The sequence below is a fragment of the Hypomesus nipponensis genome, chromosome 3, assembly GCF_054491055.1.
Source record: "Hypomesus nipponensis isolate SF chromosome 3, ASM5449105v1, whole genome shotgun sequence".
In the NCBI taxonomy this organism is placed as follows: domain Eukaryota; kingdom Metazoa; phylum Chordata; class Actinopteri; order Osmeriformes; family Osmeridae; genus Hypomesus; species Hypomesus nipponensis.
In genome coordinates, this window is record NC_140363.1 from 7,527,229 (window position 1) to 7,550,000 (window position 22,772).

The 22,772-nt window shown below is 47.4% G+C and overlaps 1 protein-coding gene across 2 annotated transcripts in view; it reads right to left on the minus strand.

The window, feature by feature from the left end:
* The window catches only part of foxn3 (forkhead box N3), a 70,419-nt gene that overhangs the window by 44,249 nt on the left and 3,398 nt on the right, over nt 1–22,772 (minus strand). The window contains exons 1-2 of one of the 2 annotated variants that reach the window (XM_084674829.1): nt 3,844–4,059; nt 133–755 (exon numbers count right to left, since the gene is read on the minus strand). In XM_084674829.1, the coding sequence (XP_084530955.1) occupies nt 133–755; nt 3,844–3,910 (690 nt within the window). In that variant the 5' untranslated portion in view covers nt 3,911–4,059. Of the gene's footprint in view, nt 1–132; nt 756–3,843; nt 4,060–22,772 lie in introns of those variants that run through there. The other variant, XM_084674838.1, reaches the window with a different exon arrangement.

Genomic DNA, 22,772 nt, shown 5'->3' on the forward strand with positions numbered 1-22,772 from the left:
AGCCGTGTGCTTTAAAAATAGTTTGACACAAACACACCTTTTCAGATTTTTTTGCTTGCTCTTCTGTTTCCAAATGGGTCTGATATTCAGGTGTGTGCAAGGTGTGGGTGTGTGCGTTTCGCCACTCCTTACCTGACTCCGGTCCTTATCCACCTTCCTGAAGCACTTGTTCAACGACAGATTGTGCCGGACCGAATTCTTCCACCCGGTGGGCGCGCTGGCGAAATACTGAAAGTGCTCTAGGATCCAATTGTATATCTCCTTGACGGGCAAACGCTTGGAGGGCGCGTCTTCAATGGCCATGAAGATCAGACAGCTGAACGAGTACGGCGGCTTGCAGTTGGGGTTCCTCTGGGCGTCGTACGGCAGGTCGGACGTGGCCGGCGAGGGCGGCAGCCCGTCCTCGTCGCCGTGGCTGCCCCGGTGGCCCGCCGACTCCCCGCCCACGGGGCTGACGCTCCGCAGCACGGGGTCGCCGAAGCTGTTCAGCAGGTCTTTGCTCTCGTGGAGCCAGTTGAGGTTGGTGAGCTCCTCGTCGTCCATCCCGCCGCCGCCGCCCTTCTCCAGCTTGACGGCGGGCGAGGCCAGCGGGACGGGCAGCGCCAGGTCCAGCTCCTCGGCCTCCTGCAGCGCCCGGGAGAGAGAGGCGGCCTGGTAGAACTGGCTGAGGCTGGCGCTGGCCACGCTGATCCCGCTCCCCTCGGGCTTCTTGCTGGGGGGCATGACTGGACCCATTCGGACAGCCGACGAAACTCCTGAGAGAGAGAGAGCGAGAGCGAGAGCGAGAGCGAGAGCGAGAGCGAGAGAGAGAGAGAGAGAGAGAGAGAGAGAGAGAGAGAGAGAGAGAGAGAGAGAGAGAGAGAGAGCGAGCGAGAGAGAGCGAGAGAGAGAGAGAGAGAGAGAGAGAGAGAGAGAGAGAGAGAGAGAGAGAGAGAGAGAGAGAGAGAGATGAATATTAGCATTTCTGTGGTGCTATTGGCCCACTATTTAATGTTTCTGTGTTGTTCCTGTGAATGAGACTGTGTAGGACGTAGGAGCCAGAAATAATTTATTGTTTTGTCAATGCGAGATTCTCTCCACTTTTCATGTCTGGGTGGGGAAAGAGACGGAACAACGAACGTGAAACAGGAACCAGCCAAGAATGGACCTAAACTCTCAACTCTTGGCCTTTAGTTGTTCATTTTGTATTCCTGGAATGAAACGTTGGGTGCGTGTGTGTGCCAATTACTTAAGTGATCTGAACAACTATAGAAGAGCATTTTGACTCCGGTTTTATTGCTAATGATGTCATAGCCAAAATCCTTTTAGGATTTTTCCAAACTGGCAGGGTGAGATGGTGTTTACCACAAACACCACAGCTGAAACCTGACTCCTTCAAGTCTGAACTTATTTTCAAGTTCCACCACCCAACCACCCTTCCGACAGTATGCAGCGCGACACAAAAAAACAACACCATGAAACACATATTTTACTCCCATCATTTCAGCACAAAACCGAACAATAGAATGCCTCTCTCTTTATCCATCAATCTAACTGTGTAGGAATGTGGGGTATTCCAGACGGAAAGTTGTGGAAAACCAAAAGTAACTGGAGCTACATCTTCTGTGCTCTATGACAGTGAGAGGCACTCACAAGTGTTACACCCTGCAGTCATTTGTCATCCATCGGTTGGATTCTCTTTAACTCTCTCTCCCCTCCCCTTTTTCCTCCAACACGTTTTTTTTATTTTTATTCCTTAATACTGATATAACAACATGCATGCACTCGAATACACTCAAAAACACACGCTGTCCCCCTCAAGCACATCCCCACCGGCTTACATATATTCATTTCAAGTTTCAATGCAACGCAATCCCACTTGAGACAGGCTCTCAGGCACTTTGTTGTTTGTATTTGTGTGTGAGTGTGTGTTTGCCTGCATATACGGCTTTTCTCGTGTGTGCATACAGTAGCCTACTTTCGGTGACTGTCAACCTGAAGTCAAACAACCAACCAACACCCCTGCCCTGAACATGTCCACACAAACCCACACACACTCGGAAAGAACCAAACAATACAAGGCCTGCCTGACACAGGTCATAACCTTACGGTAAGCAGACAGCAACCTTTTAAGTTCTGTGCCTTTATGATTTATTCACTCACAGCTGTCACTAGGCAGAAGCTCAGGGAGTGACTCACTCGCCCGCTCCGCTCTCAATCTGTCTCTCCTCGCTCCTCTCTCTCGCCCTTCTTCTTTCTCTCTCCTGCTCCACAGCCTCCTCTACCCTCCTCTTCTCACCCACCGTACATCTAATTAAGGTAACAATCCTGTTTGTATGGCTTAATCCGATGTTATCTGTGCTTTCCTTTTCACTAAAGCATCCTCTGGAAATGAACTACCACCGGTCTGTTATGAGACTGTTAGCCCTGTTTCATGTTTCTCAAGGGGCTGATGGTTTTTACGCGCCACAGTAAACACGGATGCCGGTGAACCTTGGTTTCTTTTTAATGAGATACTGTATGGGAGTGGATTTGTGGTGGGTTTGTTTTAGAGAAAGTCAAGTTACACAGTCACGGAGACATTCATTTGGTTCATTGTGGTCCTGGGGACACTACATGGTGTTCCCCCCCTCGACCAGTCCAACTGCAACTGCCTGATTGTTGAATGGAATAATAAAACCATGATTTAGCCAACTAAAAGTGGGGCCACGACATTTCAACTGCCAAAAGCTCTTGTCATTCAGTGTTTTAAGTTGAGCTGGGATCATCAGTGACAACCGATCAATGCAAAAAAGGAATTCTGATAAAAGTAGGCTACTTTGCCAATTGACATAATATCCGCCCTAAGCCTAATTTTTGTTCACTGAAACGGACTGCTGACAGGCCTAACTCTTACCTAAATCTCAATACTGTATTGAATTCCCATAACATTGCCGAGTAAGCCAGCAGTCATAGCCTATGTATTGTGAATTCAAGTTTTTGAGGTGGAGTAATAGGCTACACAAAATGCACCTAGAAATTATAACTTGACCGATTTCATACGAATAGTAATGCGACCGCAGGAGTCCATACAGGCGGGAAAGGTAATTTAATTGTGTCGTTGCCGTGACAACCCTCCGCTACAATTGGGTCTAATGAGCTCAGCCGTCTGTATTCCCGCGTGACCACAAACTGTAGGCTACAGCATCATCTAGGTCTACTGGGGGTTTTAGTAACTGTAACATGAAATACCGTAGGCCCAACATATTATAGCCTACTTGGCTGTAAACCTTGCCTACTGAGTATGTTGCCTGTTGAAATTACAGGGAAATGAAAGGGGTATAGGTTATGTGCTAAACAAGAGACTAAGCCGCCAGACATCAATTGCTCAATCCCCATAGGTCAAACTGAATAAGCACACGGTGATATTTATTAACAAAAGGTACTGTTAATGTTACTGGTTAATGTAAACGTTTTAAAACATACATAGTAAAAAAAAAGTGCAGTGGTTAAAGTAAACCTGACCGCTGGGACGCTGCTGAGACATCTGTACAACACAATAACATTAAGGTCAGGAGAGGAAAACAACTTCGTAGCCTATGCAATGCAGTCTCTCCGTCTATAGGAGCCTTTCTCTCACGCGCCCATTGCCTACACATAAAAAAAGCGTATATATTGAGATTATCCAGTCTAGTCTACAGTGCTGATCTAGTTAATACTGCATTTAAAGCTCAAGTAGTTGTGGTGCATTTAAAGCTCAAGTAGTTGTGGTAAACAGAGGCTACAGTTTATGACATTGGCGAGTTTATGACTCGCTTTGCGTATGCTCGCAAATCTTTGGACAGGCTAAAGAATGCAACAAACTGAGTCGTTCCATGCCCTTACCGATCAGCAATTCAAGGTGTTCAGACAGAGCACGTCTTGGGAACTGATTGTCCTGCGTTAATTCCATTAAATCCCTACATAACAATGCCCAGCCATATTCCAAAACAGCCTGGAATAAGTGAATGTAGTAGTCCGGTCAGAAATCATAGCGCTCTGTCACCGCTCCGGTCAGCTCCCTGTTCCCGAAAGCGACATACAGCCGTGTGCGAGCTTCCGTTCAAGCGATGGAAAAGAACGACTAGCTCGTCAGCAAATGAGAAGTGCGCACATGACCACGGGGGCGAAGCAGAGAGGGCTGGGCTGTGTCTCTCTCTCCATCTGTCTCTCTCTCTTTCTCTTTCTCTTTCTTTCTCTCTCTCTCTCTCTCTCTCTCTCTCTCTCTCTCTCTCTCTCTCTCTCTCTCTCTCTCTCTCTCTCTCTCTCTCTCACACACACACACACACACACAGGAGTCATTTGGGTCACGTTCGGAGTGTAGTTAAAACGGGCATAATTAAATGGTCCTGTCAGTTTTAGGACTCACCAGCTGTCCAAAGACATCAACATTTGTTTTGGATAAGGAGGTCGCGACTGCCAGAGGTGCCGTGAGAAGTTTCCGTTCATCGTTATTTGTTAAAGCTCGAGCCTACCATATTTCAACAAAGCCTGTTGACATTTTCCGTTCAAACCGGACTTTGTGCTCACGTAGCCTATTGCACCAGGAGTGCCCTGCCCGAGTTGCCCTAGAAAAATGTGGCACGTTTTTACCCCTCATCATGACAATTTATTAATCGCAAAAAAAAAGCGCAAAAATGCATTGCATTCATCTCTCGTCGTGGTTTGTAAGACCCAAAACCACATCCAGGACATTCCATTTTAATTTACACTGTAGCCTACACACCTCTTCTCTTCAAAAAAAAAGCCAAGGTTTACATAAAAAGAGAAAGATTTTCAGAAGTCAAAAGGCAACGTGAGCCGTGAGGAGGAGATGAAACATCCAAAATCCGGAGTCCCTCTCTCTTTTCTTACCCCCACCACAAACTCCGTCCCTTTAAGTGCCACTCTGCCCAGCGGCCAAGGGCCCCTCTCCAACACAAAAGAACAATCCCTTGAGTTGAATAGCCCCAGCCAGCCCCTTTACTAACAGCCAGCCAACTGCCAAACTGTCACCTCGGCATCAACCCCAATGGGAGTTTTTTTTCTATTAACGACCAAAGGGCTCATTATAAGCGCGAAGGGGAGCTCGTAAAAAGCCTATATCGTGTCAGCCGTAAATAAATACTCAGCTATTCACAAAGCACTAAATCTGAAAATGTTCTATTCAATTTACCGTTTAAGTCAGTCAATGTTTTTGTAACTAAAATGTTTGTCATGTGCTTAGGCCTACCTTCGAACTCAGTAAACTGGAAAAGTAGGCCTAGTCTATGTGAGTTGGGTAGTTCCTACTTGCCTATTATGGGATGCGGAGGTCGTGTTGGAGAGTGGCCTATAGGGCCTAGGGGTTTACAGTTCATTTTGATCCAATTAACGCATTTAACAGCTGAATTATTAGCCTATGGATATCAGCCTCCAAACACAAGTGTTCCACTTTTATTAAGATTATAAATAATTGACGAGTGGAAAAACTGAAAAACAAACATGTAAACAATGTCAAACACTCGAGTTGTTTGTCTTCTCCTGTGAGAGAGCTAACTCTTTATAATTTACCTATTGACTGTGGACCTTTTGAAAAACATTGCAACAATGTTGCGGCAACAGCAGTCATTCAAAAGAGAAGTGCTTTCCCATAGTAACTTCTGGTTTTTGGTAGACTTAGAAAGCAACTCAAAAGGGCAGTGAAAAAAGGTCTTACTATCCCTGCACACATGTTTGTTGTTCACAAAAGCACACTCTTCTAGGCGTGATTATTGTTTGTGTGTCAATCCATAAGCTCAACAGAACATTGCATGACACCTCTTCAAACAATAAAGTGAAAAAAAATTATCATGTTAACAAACACCACACTTACCCTCCCACTATTGACAAGCCTCAACTCATCTGCCCTTACTGTTTACCCGTGAAAGGAGGGTGGGGCTAGTCGTGTGTGTGTGTGTGTGTGTGTGTGTGTGTGTAAATGTATGTGTGTGTTATGTGAAAAGTGCAGTGTCACCATTTTTTGCTCCAGTCACCTCTGCCCCCCCCCCCCACACACACACACACACACACAGACACACACCTTAAGTAGTTATGAAATGATGACATCACCAAACTTACTGCGCAAAATAACAGGGAAGAAAGAACACGCTCTCACTCGCTTTCCGTCTTTCTCTCATTTGTTTCTCTCTTTCCCTCTCTCTGTCTGCTTCCCGCTTCCATCGTGTTGCTCTCTCACCATCTCTACTTGATTCCATTTGCCTGTGTTAGCTCTACCTTCAGTTTGAGGCCTTACCAACAAATGACCATATCAACATACCATGGTTGGACTCATTCTGTTAAGGAATTGGAAGTGGAGGTCATGGTTGGTCCTTCCGTTTCTTAATGCATGAGATGTAATTTTTAAGCGGGGAGGACAGATTTTGGAAGGGTTGAGCACCAGTGACCAGGCCCAGGCCCAGGCCCAGGCCCAGGCCCAGGCCCAGGCCCAGGCCCAGGCCCAGGCCCAGGCCCAGGCCCAGGCCCATGCCCATGCCCAGGCCCAGGCCCAGGCCCAGGCCCAGGCCCAGGCCCAGGCCCAGGCCCAGGACCGGCCGAAGAATCAATGCCACAAGATCACTCCTCTCTCTCCATCCACTTATTAAACAAACCTCCCAAATTGTTCAGATATGGCTAGCCATGAGGCTTTTGCATCATTCCTATTCATTAACAACATTGCTTTAATCATGCCATATCACGTTGACGGCCTTGCACTGTCACTTGATCACTTACTTCAACATCTGTCTTTTCTTTTCATCCTCCTCTCTCTGTCCCTTTTTTTATGATTCCCCTGGCCCTCCTCTTCCCTCATATGTATTATTATTTATTTTGTTGCCTTTTATGCTTTCTTTAATACATTTTTAAATCTCCCCCCAATAATTGGGTCTCTGGACTTCTCAAGTTTTCTCTCTGTCTCTTCCCTTTTCCATGCCATCTCTCTCCCTTTCTCTGTGTCCCTCGCTCCTCATCTTCCGGCTCTCAAACCTAAAAACAACTTCCTGCCGGAGGTTAAGTGCAGAAAAATAGTTTTCAGTACTCCACAAACATGTCTGGCGCACGCCCAGCGAGACAATTACCAAGCTTTCTCCAGGAACCCGTAGAGTGGATGTTTGTGTTTCTTTGAAAGAGGACTTTTGGTAACTGTTCTCAACACTGAGCAGACTGCCTTTGATGGCTCCATAATATAATGATGGGTGTGCTTGTCCTGTGGAAAGGAGTTTGGATTCAAATTAGAATGCTCTAAACCTGTTTATGACTGACTTGCTTACTGACAGACAGAATGAATGAATGAATGAATGAATGAACAAATGAATACATATGAGTGTGAGAGACAGAGAGAGAAAGAGCCGTGAGAGAAAAAAAAGGAGAGACGGTTTCCCAAGACAGTTGACAAAGTCACCTCTAGATTGACGCCAGCAATGTTACATGACACCATGTAAAGCCCCTTTTTCTCAATCACTAGACCACACACACAGACACGCACACACGCACACACACACACACACACACACACACACACACACACACACACACACACACACACACACACAGACACAACCCCCACAGTCATTTTCCCTTCCAGAGGAGGTCATTTGAAACGGCTGATCAGTGTGGTGTTGTTCCTATACTTGCGATTGAGGATTTAAATCCTTACCCATAATCCATGCTCCAGTCCACCCCTCCTCCTCCTTTCCCCCTCATCCCTCTAGTTTGGGATGCCAACCTAACGGGCAAGGATGTGTGGTAGACTTTGATTTGGGGTCAGTCAGAACCTCCCTTTTTGCCCTCTTTCTTTTTCTCTCTCCCTCCGCATCCATCTGTGTCCATTTCAGTTGGGTTGATCTGTCTGTCTGTCTGTCTGTCTGTGTTTCTACCAACCTGCCTCTCTGCTCGTCTGCCTGACTGCATGCAGTCAAAGCATACAAGGATTAATTATACGTACACCACAGAAGTGGTGCATTCTGACACACTACACAAAAAAACTAAAAGCAAAACGGAATGTTTCTTATTCTGAGAATATTTTAGGGAGTCATGTCTACTCATCAGTCTTTCTCTTTTCCACACTCTCCCTTCTCTCTCCCCCGCCGCAACTGTGTCACCACGGTTACTACGGAAGACCGAGGCGTCAGTTGCCTGGGCAACGGAGGCCGGCTGGGCTGGGCTGGGCTGGGGTGACAAGCCGTGTTAATTCCTTCACCCATGAACCCCGCGGGAACGCAGACATTCGTCTTCATGTCACACACACATGCACACACACATTTTATATCTTCTGTTTGTCCGATGAAGCCTCCTGCCTTTACTATATAATTCTCCTGTATTTAGCACACAACATTTAATACCTCACATACACACACACACACCCACACACACACACATACACACACACACATCATGTAGTCTCCCCCCTCCCAACAGTGTGTGTGTGCTTCATTGGAAGTGAATGGGACAGAGGTACGACAGAAACGCAGCATTGACTAATCTCTTTGATAGATTTCTCCAAGGTATCAGCCCACATTTGCTTTACACTGCTGATAGACCAGCTAATGCATGCGAATCACTTCCCCCTCTCCCTCTCTCTTCGTCTCTCCTTTACACTCTCCTTTTGCGCGCTCTCTCTTTTTCTTTCTCTCTCTCTCTCTCTCTCTCTCTCTCTCTCTCTCTCTCTCTCTCTCTCTCTCTCTCACTCTTTCTCTCTCTCTCTCTATCTCTCTTTTCAAAGCCCAGCCTTCTGCTCTCTTTCCCCCCCCCTTCTCTCACTCTCTCTGTTTTGGACTGTTTCTCATTCTGTCTGTATTTTTTTTCTTCTTCTTTTTCGGTGTCTCCCTCTGTCCAACTCTCCCTCCATCTCTCTTCCCTCCTCCCTCTCCTGTGTACGTTTAACATTGACATAGAGGTCAACACTAACAATCAATCCTCCACCCCCCCTCTCACATAAAGCGCGCTCACCCCCCCCCCCCCTCTCTTGTTCAGCAAGAAAGGAGAAGAGAATAGAGGAGAGAGGTAGGAGCAGAGGAGAACTTTGATACATTGTGTAAACCCGACCGATTGCACATTTACATGAAACTTGCACTATGAATGTGGTATCAATCGGGGGGGGTTCTTGTTAAACCACTGGACTGTTTAGGCTACACCCTGCGCCCTCCTTGGGAGACAAGCTTCCAAACACCCCTCTCTGCCGACAGACGCACGCACATACACACACACACAAACCTTGCGAGTGAGTTGGGCCCAAGCAGTAATACAGACTCAGCCTTAGCATTTAACAGAAGGTCACTGACCACGGTGCGATAGCAGATCCTCAGGCAATGTCTTTACTGTAACAGTCCACGTCCCTTTCACGCTCACATACACACACACACGCACACACAGATGGTACTGGATGGATAATCTTTGGCTCTCTCTCACACATTCATAGATGCACCCCCCCAACCCCCTTCACCCCCCAACCCCCCTCACCCCCCACCCCCCCAACACACATACACGAATGAAAAGTACCACCCTAACTTCAACGCACACTGACACAGTTGCTAAGACACATTTATGCACAACATATACACGCACACACTCCCTCCATTCCTAGCACAAGGCTAATACACACTCATTCATCCATCCGTAAATGCCACCGCCCAACTAGTGCTAAGCTAATACTGAAACTCATTCAGGCTTGAAGAGTATGGCGTTAATATAATCCTGAGGCCCCTGGAGTGGTGCTGTGTTTCGTAGGCACCTGTTTGTGCAGTACGATGACACACAGATACACATGCAGGCATGCGCACACAGACACACAGACTTTCAATTCAAAGTGATGAATTGTGTGGTCAAACACACACACCTTCCCCCCCCTTTCAAAACAGACACACCTGCAATCGCACACACTACCCCTGGATTGCAAATACAGACAAACATGTGCACACAACAACACACTCACTCACGCACACAGACAAGGCACACGTACACACACACCCAAGTGTAGCTAGTTCGGTACTACGCGGCTAGCTGTGGGACGCAGCGGAGCATAAATCGAATCATCTGATGTAGCCTAGTCTGGGCTGGGGAGTTAAACCCAGTTAGGAGAGAGGGATCCATGGACATAGCACCTCCAGGGGCCGCGCTAATGAATATCATACACACCAGAGGACACCTCTGTAACCAAGTCAATTCATAACCTTAAGACATGGCACACAATGGAAGCAATTCATAACCTGTCCTATGTTTTTTCATTACCAGGCTGCGGATATACACCCTAGAAAAGAAACTGGGTTGAATACTGAAAGACCTCATGTGAAGTCCCCACTTTTGAGATGTAGCTATGTGCATGGGACTTAGCCCTTTTTTATATCTTAGGAGATACTGAGAGGCCAACCATAACACAAAATGGACATTGGGGAAATATTAAAGCAAGCCTTTTGGGCTAAATGTCAATGTGTCTCGGTGATTGAAAACTACATTGAGCAATGCTGCTTTCCTTCCCATTGAGCTTTCTTACTCTGTTAAATGCAGCCCAGATAATCAGTTTGGAGTCTTATAAACAGTCACAGACAGTGTTAACATTGCAGAGAGTTATATTGGTGAAAGTGACTCCAGCCTGGAGCTAGCATTGGTGAACAGGGCTAACAATTCAATTAATGGTGGTTAACATTGACCCACAGGAGAGGAAGACTAGCAACAACAACAAAAAATGCAGAGAATGCTGACAAGATTTGTTACTGTATTGAGAAAGAGAGAATTACATTATTTTTCACTTTCTGAAAACAGCAATGCTACAATGGTGTGCTTTGTGGTTGCAGTTTAGAGCCCCTATCTACAGTAATAGTAAATTACTCCTGTATGGATCTCTATTCTATCAGGGAGGTTTCGCTGTAAAACACAACAATACTCTCACTCTGGCCTTTACGAGACAGATATACTGTACCTTTCTAATCCCACACACACACATTGTAAATATACAGTGTGTACCAAACATTCAGAAACATGCACACAAAATGGTTCAGATGCACACACAGTCACACAAACCAAAAATCCATCCAATCTCAGTCCCCTTCAGTCCCATGACTCTCTAGAGCTCCATCTCAAACACAGATAAACACACACAACATACAAACAACCAATCTTCCACATGAACTACAAACTCAGTTCTCCACATGGGAGGACAAGTGCTTAATTTTCTTTCATTTCTTAATTAAAAACCATTTCCCTAGTGTCCACATCAAGCTTTCCAAGGACTGCAGTGAATCTAAACGGAAACATTACGATTGAGACGTCCTTTGAAAAGTACCGCAGAAGTTTGATGCCGTTCTTCTGATAGAAGACAGAAACACACGCACAAACACATTCAAAGACATATACACTAGAAAGCACACCACCAACAGACACACATGCACACACACACACACACACACACACACACTAAAAGGTACACACACACAAGCACAGCGCCACCTACCAAAAATCTAATCCTCCTGTACAAGATCGGGATTTAGATGTTATTCTTAATCTTTGATCATGGTAGCTGGATCAGAGAAACTCATTACTGCACCACTAGTAATGCCATTCAATACACACACACACACACACATACACAACTAGAGTAAGTTTAAGTTCCCACATGCAGACATGCATGGTCACACACACACACACACACACACACACAATCATATGGCTTCACATCAACAGTGTCTGACATCATTTAACCGCTTAATATCATGATTCTATTCACTTACTATCTCCACTCACATTCATGACAAAATTCCCATTCATGCAAAAACACATCATCCATATTCCTGGAGCACACACATTCACACCTCACTCGCTGAGCATGCAGACGGTGTCATTAAAATGTTATTTAGTGCTCCTGCATTTCTGCTCAGGTCAAACACTTGCAAATGCGTCCCCCCTCAATTAAATGATGGCCACAAACTAAAACACGAGCACACACGCACACACACAGACCTCACCTCACTTTTCCTAGAGGTGGGGTGGGTGGGCACAACTGCAAGGGAGATAATCAGCTGTGTGTGTGTGTGTATGCGTGCAATTATGCAAATGATGTTAAGGTGTCAGGGATGGTAACCATTTTAGCTTAACCCCATTCAAAATGTCATTGAACTCTGCTAACAACCTAGAACACATACACATACCATCATACGGTCACACTCGAGCACACCCACCCACCACCCACCACCCACCACCCACCACCCACCACCCACCACTCACCACCCACCACCCACCACCCACCACCCACCACCCACCACTCACCCACCCACCACCCACCACTCACCCACCACCCACCACCCACCCACCACCCACCCACCACCCACCACCCACCACCCACCACTCACCACCCACCACTCACCACCCACCACCCACCACCCACCACCCACCACCCACCCACCACCCACCCACCACCCACCCACCACCCACCACCCACCACCCACCACCCACCACTCACCACCCACCACCCACCACCCACCACTCACCACCCACCACTCACCACCCACCACCCACCACCCACCACTCACCACCCACCACTCACCACCCACCACTCACCACCCACCACCCACCACCCACCACTCACCCACCACCCACCACCCACCCACCACCCACCACTCACCACCCACCACCCACCAACCACCACCCACCCACCCACCACCCACCACCCACCACCCACCACCCACCACCCACCCACCACCCACCACCCACCCACCACCCACCACTCACCACCCACCACCCACCACCCACCACTCACCCACCACCCACCACCCACCACCCACCCACCACCCACCACCCACCACCCACCAACCACCACCCACCCCACCCACCCACCCACCACCCACCACCCACCACCCACCACCCACCACTCACCCACCACCCACCACCCACCACCCACCCACCACCCACCACCCACCACCCACCAACCACCACCCACCACCCACCCACCACCCACCACCCACCACCCACCACCCACCACTCACCACCCACCACCCACCACCCACCACTCACCACCCACCACTCACCACCCACCACCCACCACCCACCACTCACCCACCCACCACCCACCACCCACCACCCACCACCCACCCACCACCCACCACCCACCACCCACCACCCACCCACCACCCACCACCCACCACTCACCACCCACCACTCACCACCCACCACCCACCACCCACCACCCACCACCCACCCACCACCCACCACCCACCACTCACCACCCACCACCCACCACCCACCACCCACCACCCACCAACCACCACCCACCCACCCACCCAACCCACCCACCCACCCACCCACCCACCCACCCACCCACACCGTAAACAAAACTCACACAAAGAGGTGCACGCTCATGCACACGCACACACACACACAGACACTCACACAGACACCTCATCCACGCGCACCTTGTGAAAACAGAGACATCCGAATCAAAAGAGGATGACGGAGGTCCAGCGCAGATGCAGGCTGTGGATGTGAAGAGGACAGAGGGTGTCGGTGAAGGCGTGCCACAGTGTTGGCTAAGAACCGAGGAGCACAGTTCCAAGTCTGATTAGACATTGTGAGTAATTACAGACAGTGAGCTGTCCTGATTGGAGAGGAGAGGGGAGACAAAGCAGAGCTATGAGGAGACGACAGGTGTATGTACTTGAAACAGATGCCGCGGCCCAATCACACTCTCACACACACACACACAAAAAACACACACACACACACACACGTACACACACAGCTGCTGGATCAGTAACTCCTGGCAGACAAGGCGCAAATTGAGACAGGAAGAGAAAAGAAAAAGTTTGAGGACAGACAGCTGTTTACTATCTCAGGTCTCTGGTAATTATAGTAATAACACACGCACATTCAATATGCACACACACAAACAAACTCCTGAACACAACACAACCCCACACACACAGACGCTCATACAGAACTTCACATACACGTTTGTGCCACACACACACACACACACACACACACACACACACAGACTAAAACAAACAGCTAAAAATACATGCAAAGACCCATAAAAGACACTTCCATGCTTGATGCATGCGCACACACACCGTTTGGGCATTGTTCACAACTGGAAAATGTACAGGTATGAAAAATGCCTTCAGTACCTCTAAAAGCAATGACACAGGTCCCAGGTGCAGAGCTTCCATTTACTCAGCATTTAAGCTGACAGTAACTTAGAGGCAGGGTGAAAAACACAAACTTGCAGAGGGGGCATCGTACAGTATTTGGTGAGTTTGCTGTGTTGTCCTGAGAGGACAAGACCAAGGATGGGGGGAGGAAAGAAGGTATGGAGACGGGATGGAAAACTAGGGGAGACGGGTGATGCTTGAGTCAGCAGCATCCAGAATTTCAGCATTGTGTGAGCAGTATTGAGTTATCACACAACCCCTGTCTCTTCCCTACTCTGAATCTCTCTCTCTCCCTTCCTCTTTCACGCTTTCCTTCTCATATTATCATCACTCATCTTCTCCCCACACTGTCTTTCAGACTTCACATCAACCTCTCTCTCGCCCTCTCGCCCTCTCTCTCTCTCTCTGTTTTTTCTCTCTTATGCCTCTTTCCACTTGCTGACACAGTCAATCACCACAGAGGTTAATATCATACACACACTCAAGCACACACACTCACACAGGAAAAACTGCAGATTCCTTCACCTGATCGCTAGCGTTTGAGCGGTTATCCGCGCATGTGTGTGTGAGCAGAATTACAGAATTACTGCTAGGCCAGCACAAATCCTTGGCCATGGGGACTTCTCTGCACACAACCCTGCAGCTGTAACCTTGAGGAAGTTATCTACTGAGCGGCCATCTTGGACGATCATCATCTTTTAACTGAGAGGTAATATTGTTTTTAGAGATTCAAAGTTATGGAGGGCATTTCAGATTGTTGCACTTTACTGATGACTGTTTACGTGAAGGAAGGAGTGAGCCAACGAACAAATAGAAAAAACAACTGAGAGACAGAAAGAAAAACAAGAAAAACAGGAAGTAAGAAAGAAAGACACTTTCTTAAACACAAACTGACAAATGGGCACAAGGACACAACAATGCACTCAACATTGAGAGGCGATGAGGAAAAACTGGATGAGTGGAAGGCATCATATAAACACATTGTGTGGCATCCACTGAGAGTCACAGGATTCGAGACGCATGCATTTTCAGGAAGAAAAAAAAAACTGCCCTTTCATTCAAAAAAAGTTCTACAAAACATTTAAACAGAAAAAAAAAAAAAAGTCTCCTTCAACGCCATCCGGCTCATCAGTAAAAGGACGAGTCACAGCCATCCGGCTCATCAGTAAAAGGACGAGTCACAGCCATCCGGCTCATCAGTAAAAGGACGAGTCACAGCCATCCGGCTCATCAGTAAAAGGACGAGTCACAGCCATCCGGCTCATCAGCTGAGCGGTGAGCGGGAAACTGTTTCAAGTCCCCGCCAACAAGCTGGCCGTGAGGTGGTGTCAGGCCAAATAGTGTCCTACCTGACGTCACAATGCCGTACCGAAGCAAGGACGCGTCCGTCGCTATGCCGACCTTAAATTCCTGAGATATCTACGCGTGCTAGCAGGAAACTGTCATGGTTGCTATACTGGTTACTAGGTAGGAAGTTTTGTATTTAGGCTTATTTAAACCAGTTTATTCTACTCTACTATTTAAAGTTTTCACTCGTTCGATAGCTGGTGCCAGCTGGCTAGTTGTTTTCATTAAAAAAAAATCTTATTTCGCGTGAATTTAAACAGACCGGGAAGGCAACACGTATACTATTCTACCTGCGCGCGTTGCTGTCTCGGGAATATCGAACGAGTGAAAGTTTTTAAGAATAAACTGGTTTAAATAAGCCTAAATACAAAACTTCCTACCGAATAACCAATATAGCAACCATGCCAGTTTCCTGCTAGCACGCGTAGATATCTCAGGAATTTAAGGTTGGCATAGCGACGGACGCGTCCCTGCTTCGGAACGGCATTGTGACGTCAGGTAGGACACTATTTGGCCCTAGGACACTATTTGGCCTGACAGTGGCTTGGACCGCCATCCCTGATGAAAGCACTGGGGAAGCTTGGTTCCTATGGGGACGTCACATTCTATAAACAGGTTCGTTCTCTGATCCACAGTCAAGCAAGTCAGACCAGCCAGTTAGTTTATCAGTGTCATCAGTCAGATGACTATCTATTTTCCCCCATGACAGAGCCGGTCCACTCTCCCATAAAACAACATTCAGACACTAATCACTGCCTCGCAGACATGATTACACTTCAAATCAAATTAGCCGTAGCATGCAAGACCAGCCCGCTGCCAAGCTAGTGTAGTGGACAAGACAATACACAGAGAAGCAGTGGCTGAACGGGTGTGAGCAGAGGACTGGTCATGGACCTGGGTTTCGTGCGGCTGCATTACCCTTGTTGAGCTTAAGACTAGACACGGGTTTATTGTCTGGCCAGTTGTGTTAGGTTAGTTAATAAGGGCTTCTCTGTTGCACAAGGCTGAAGGCTACTGAAACAAAGGCATGGCAACCAGAGTGAAGAGCTAGCGAGGCATGGGTGAAACCACTCAAAGGTGTCCGTGTCATGTATACACACACACGCGCGCAGGGCCATGACCTCAGACCAAATGCCTGGGTCCACTGCCTGTCACTCACTGTCACCAAGCGTCCGTCCCTCCTCCTCCTCGCCCGACCACAAGGCTGAGTCAGCAGGAGGAATCCAACAGTAGTTATCAGTCGACAATCATACGTTTTGGAATCATTTTCAGCCACATCAATAGACACACCACACTCTAGAAATGGTTTCTCTCTATCACGCCCCGCCCCCACCCCCCCCCCACCCCCCAACTTGAACTCTTTCACCAGCCTTTCCAGACAATGCCCTGGTCTATCCCCCCTCTCTGACGCTATCAAATCCCTATGTTAATCCTGAATCTCCAGCATTAACCCACTAAAGATATAGCGAGATCTCTACAGATGCTTGTATTAACCCTGGCAGGCTTTTAACCAACAATATCCTCCTCGTTTTTTTATGAGTTGTAAAATTGGGATAAACATCTGTGTTGTCCCCTTTAGGCTCTGCCCTCCACTTTCTTATTGCTGCCTAACCCTTATTAGGGAATACTCCCCTAAAACCGACAGAAGAAAGCCTTGTGTCTAACGGACACATTCCGATTTAACCATCCTATTCCTGACATTAACCATCCTATTCCTGACATTAACCATCCTATTCCTGACATTAACCATCCTATTCCTGACATTAACCATCCTATTCCTGACATTAACCATCCTATTCCTGACATTAACCATCCTATTCCTGACATTAACCATCCTATTCCCGACATTAACCATCCTATTCCTGACATTAACCATCCTATTCCTGACATTAACCATCCTATTCCTGACATTAACCATCCTATTCCCGACATTAACCATCCTATTCCTGACATCAACTATCCTATTCCTGACATTAACCATCCTATTCCTGACATTAACCATCCTATTTCCGACATCATTGTTCTATTCCAGATATTCGTGGTCCTATTTCTGAAATGAACCCTTCTATTCCAGAATACCCTTGTATTCCCAGTATTAGTGGTTGTGTCCCTGGTTCTATACAAAGACACTTAATCCAGCCCTTTATCGTCCTCATCCACACAGATCAACACACAAACACCACCACACATCATGACCAACCATCATTTTTTCTTTTTACATCAGAATCCACTTGAGTCCTTCACTCTTCTCTCAGGATCACTTTGAGATGAGACACCTACCATCACACTCAATCAGAATTTCTCCCCACCGCATCACCCATCATCTCGTAGTACTCTCCACACTCACATGGGCTTTCCCAACAGTACAATCATCCAAAGAATGCCACTTAGACCAAACCAGAGAATGGCTTCTGCTGACAAAGCACTTAAACAAGGAGAATGATTGAGTCTTTACTTGTCCTGATGTCTTACTGTGTTTGACTGCTTCAGTGGTGATGGTTATGGTTATGGTCGGAAGCAGCAGGTCAGGTCCAGTTCTACTTACAGATAATGATAAAATGATACCTTTGAAAAAGATGCGTGTTTGACCTTACCTGCTCGGCAAATTGTGTTGATTTTGAGGTGACCGCCTCACTCTTCTCAGCCCCTCCACACGCACACTCGCAAACACGCGCACACACACATAGGCTCTGCTGATCCACACTAAAAGTCCTAACTTTACATTAGCAACATTAACAGAACCCACAGAACATTCAGTGTTCAGTGTTACCAAACCTGCTGCAGTACTTTCAACTTTGTGTGTCGCTTTGGATGGAAATGTTCAAAAATAATAATAATTGAAAAGAAACTCTGATGACTAGTTAGGCTCAGCTAAACCAGGTCCTGCATCTCAAAGGCCCCTCCCAGGTTCTCCTGGACATCTGGTTAGCCCATTCAGGGGATCCAAGGCTGGGCTTGTGTCTTTGTGAGGTCAACCTCTCACCTCCAATGCCCTCAAACTGAATAGATCACCGCGGACTAGGTCAAGAGGCTTAACTAAACTATGACAATGGGGACAAAGACTAAGACAGGATGGAGGGAAACAAATGGCACGAGAACGGAGAGCAGGTAGGAAGGGCGTCAACAGAAAAAGGGAGGATTGCAGAAATGACGTGAAGTAACAACTTTCAGAGTGTAAGGAGAAGGAAGATTTGGACACCCCCCAAAAGTGACCGAGCAGAAGGAGGAGCAGGGGAAAGAGGACAAGGGAGTAGGAGACGCCGTGTAGAGATGAACTGAAGCTCTTTTGAGTGTGTGGCTAGGCCGTCTGCACCCCACTCCAAACAGTGCCTGAATGGCACAGGAGCTGGATCCTCTGTGGGAGAACTTGCACTTTAAAAGATGGTGAACACGTCGGCGCTCTGAGGACGCCAAAAGTGAGAGTTTCCCCTTTCTAAATAAATCAAGAGGCTTTGACAGTAGAGCCCTAGAGTCCCACAGGATACCCCCCCAAAAATATGGCACTCTGTCAAGCTACGTCCTGGATTGCTAAATCAATGTACCTCCAATCCCAAATGCGAACAATGCCGGAAACATGTTCCGACATGGAAAAACGTCAATCATTCCCAGAACGTATACTGGTCCCCAAGAGAGAGGGGGGTGGGGAGGGGGGGGGGGGGTAATGAAAGGGTACGATGAGAGGAAGCTGTACTGAGAATAATGGGGGGTAGGGGGGGGAGTTGCATGTATGCGCGCGTGCGTGCGTGTGCGAACCTTTCTATCCTTTCTATCAAAGCCAATGGTGACGCCAGTCAGTCAGGCAGAGAACTCTTGAAAAAAACACACACACACACACGCGCACACACACAATGTGCTGTGTGGGTCTGAGGCAGGAGGAGGCGGTAAAACAGAGATGTGTATCCACTCCTGGGTGATGCTGTCTGCACTGTGACAGTGCCCAAATGAAAGCAATACCAATGAAATATGACACTGATGATAGGCCTGTACAGTGGGTGGAAATGACTTGATCCTCTCTCTCCACTCCTCCGAATGAAATAGAGATGAAGGGGGTGTGCGTGCGTGTTGCTGTGTGTGTGTGTGTGGTGTGTGTGTGTGTGTGTGGGGGGGGGGGGGGGGTGGTAGTGCTCAATCACTAGGTCTGCCTAGCGATTTCCGCATACAATCAGAACCCAGCTCTTGAGGAAATAACCATGAATGAACCAATACTCAAGGAGGACCTGAGAAGGCTCAATCACCAAATAAGGTGAAGTGTCTCCATTGATGGGTTAACCCCTGTGTATGTGTCTGTGTGTAGGTGTGTTTGTGTCCACATTCCACTTCATTGTCCTAAAGTGTGAAGGCCTAACTATTATAAACAACTTCACATTCCAACAATTCATCTTGTTTTAAAGATGCTTCCATGGTTTCTAAATGCTGAGGTTTATCACGGATAACGCAAGACCAAAGAACTGGTAAACCTCCACATCAGTGAATGACACACAGACATTAGACATTAGTCCTGTAGTTGTACTACTAGCTTATTAAAATCCATAAACAAACAATGAACCTCAGTCATGTTAATATTCAACAACTGGTGAAGGTTAGAGTTTAGATAAGTTGTAGTGTTAAGGTTGTTGTGGATCATCTACAGATATGGGCCTCTCAAAATGAAGTATGACCCTTTACTTCTTTTTTTTGAGGATCTTGCAAAGCAACTTTTCTCCACTCTCTGCATACATGAGGGGGCGAAGAAAAAGACGGAAGTCATTGAGTGTTGAGACAATGAAAGAGTCAAACAGAGGTCAATGTACCAGGGTGGGTTAGAACACACACACATACACTTTGTAACCTCCAAAACGACCCCTCTCAACTGTGACCCCTACATTGGCAAACCATTCATGTTTGTTGTCGCTGAGAACTCGACCCAAATGAAAAATGTTAACTGATAAAAGTGATCATGTTTGTTTTTTCTTTTTCATTCTGTAAAGATTACTGTTAAAAACCAGACACTAAAACCAAACTCTAAAACCAAACTATTTGCAGTCATCATAAACAATACTCACACACAGAAACAGTTTGAGGCAACAAACTGTCATGCTTATTCAATCATAGCTTAACAGATATGACACACAAAGTGATGTTCTACAACAATACCTGAAGCGCAAACACCTCTAAACAACCTAAGGACTATCGAAAACAAGTCTCCCGAGGGGCTCTGCTGTGGAGCCCAGAGTTGAACTTCCTCCTATTCACTTCCCATTGAACAGGATGCGACTGACAACCGTATCAGAACCATAGTGGCTCCCTTTACCTCAGGGCTAGGAATGGATGCGTTGAGCTATTAGCATATAAAAGGCCTGCGAGGGGTTTAACTGTGAGCATAGTGATGCTACGGCAGACAGATCGGAGCTGCACTCGCCTGGCGTCATGACAACAACCAAACGGGAGGAACACTGTCATGGCAACGTGGAGGAGGCAGAAAGAGGGGTTGGGTACAGGCAGAGATTGGAGGCAGATGGTGGGAGGGAGAAAGGAGGCTAGGGGGAGACTGACAGGGGGAGGGCAAGGGAGGGGGAAGGGGGAAAGGTGGTGCAGAGAGGGGAGGGAGCAATGTGGACAGAGAGAGAGAGAGAGAGAGAGAGAGAGAGAGAGAGAGAGAGAGAGAGAGAGAGAGAGAGAGAGAGAGAGAGAGAGAGATGGGGGGAAAAGTGAGAGACAGAGAGGTGGGAAAGAGACAGAGAGAAAAAGGTAAGACAGTCGAGCAGACAGTGACAATATCAAGAAGTGGTGAATAGATGAGAAGGGTCTAAATACATAAACACACAAGAGACCGAGAGGGAACCAAAAATAGAGTCTGACCCACCCCCAACCCCACCCCCCCAAACAATGACAAAAAGCAAAGAAGCATCTGCACACGCACACCCTTCTCCCCCAGACCAACACCGCCAGCTTCACGGGGATCTAAAAGAAGCGATGTGCAACACGTCCCGTTGCTTTGGAGAGAACAAGAGGCTGACAAGTTTCCTGACTGCAGGCCTTTCCCTCCGATAACAGCAACGCTCCGTCAACAGGAAGTACTGTCGCCAACGGCAACGCTCAGAGAAAGTGCCGGCAGGCACTCTCGCGGACACGGTTTCACACGCAAGGACATGAAAAGCACACATGCACAAACACACACACACACACACACAAAGACACAGTATACATGTATGGGCCTTGACCTTGACAAAGACACCAGAGGCGTGCAAATGCAGATGTCAAGACTGTAGACGCAAGGCTGTGAGCACACATACACATGCACACGCTGCCCAAGTCCTCTCACACACAAAAACACAAGCCGAGCTTTGCAATGTGAGCATCGTATCTAGGCATGAATCATCAGACAGATTAAAAAGACAGGGATAGAGGCGAGTGGCCATGAAGTGGCAGAGAAGAGTCAGTGAGAAAGGAAGAAAAGGAGAAGCTACCGTGGCAATAAACAAAAAAGAAATGGTGCAAGAGACAAAGACATAGAGACGGACGGACAGACAGATTGTGTTGATGGCGAGATAGAGGAAAGAAGGAGACAGAGAAACAGCGCAAGGGAGGGAGAGAGACCTTCAAATGCTCTTGACTGGAGAGGCTATGGGATGCTGTTTTAGAGCCTGTGGGACAAAATAGTCCTGGAATCAATTAACGCGCTGCCAGCCGTATCACTGTTACAGCACACAGGGACCCATGACATCACTCAATAGAACAGGCTGGAGTGTTCGCATATGCGCGCACACACGCACACACACGCAGTGAGTGCACACACACACTGTAATCTTAACACACACACACACAATGTGTTTGCACAGAAATACACATGCGTGCCGTTTATAAACAGGTTGCAGCCACTGAACCTTCCAGACGAGGGTCAGCGTTTTTCCCAAAATAACGACGACCCTTCGCCATCTTTCTCTAATCAGACTACCCCTTCCCCAGGCCCTAAGCGGAACCATGAAGATCTCAAAATGAGGGTCCGATTGTGGCTCTTTTGTCGGAAGCAGCTTTTGTAATGTGATGGTATTCCTCTGGGGTCTATTACATATATCCTATTTCAAGTTGTTTGTGTGAGGCACCCTTGCTTTGTCACTTCAGAATAGCGTGGGAAGCGAACGGAAAAAAAGGCTAGCCTAAGTGAGTGTCGCAACTGCAAGTCAAATGAAGAACCGAGCTAAAAGCAGGGTCCTGAGGACCAGTAAGTAGGACAGGAAGAGAAGAGAAGAGAGGAAGGGATGAGTAAGAGAAGCGGAGGACGGGGGAAGGAGTGAGGGAGAAAAGAGATTAGAGGGG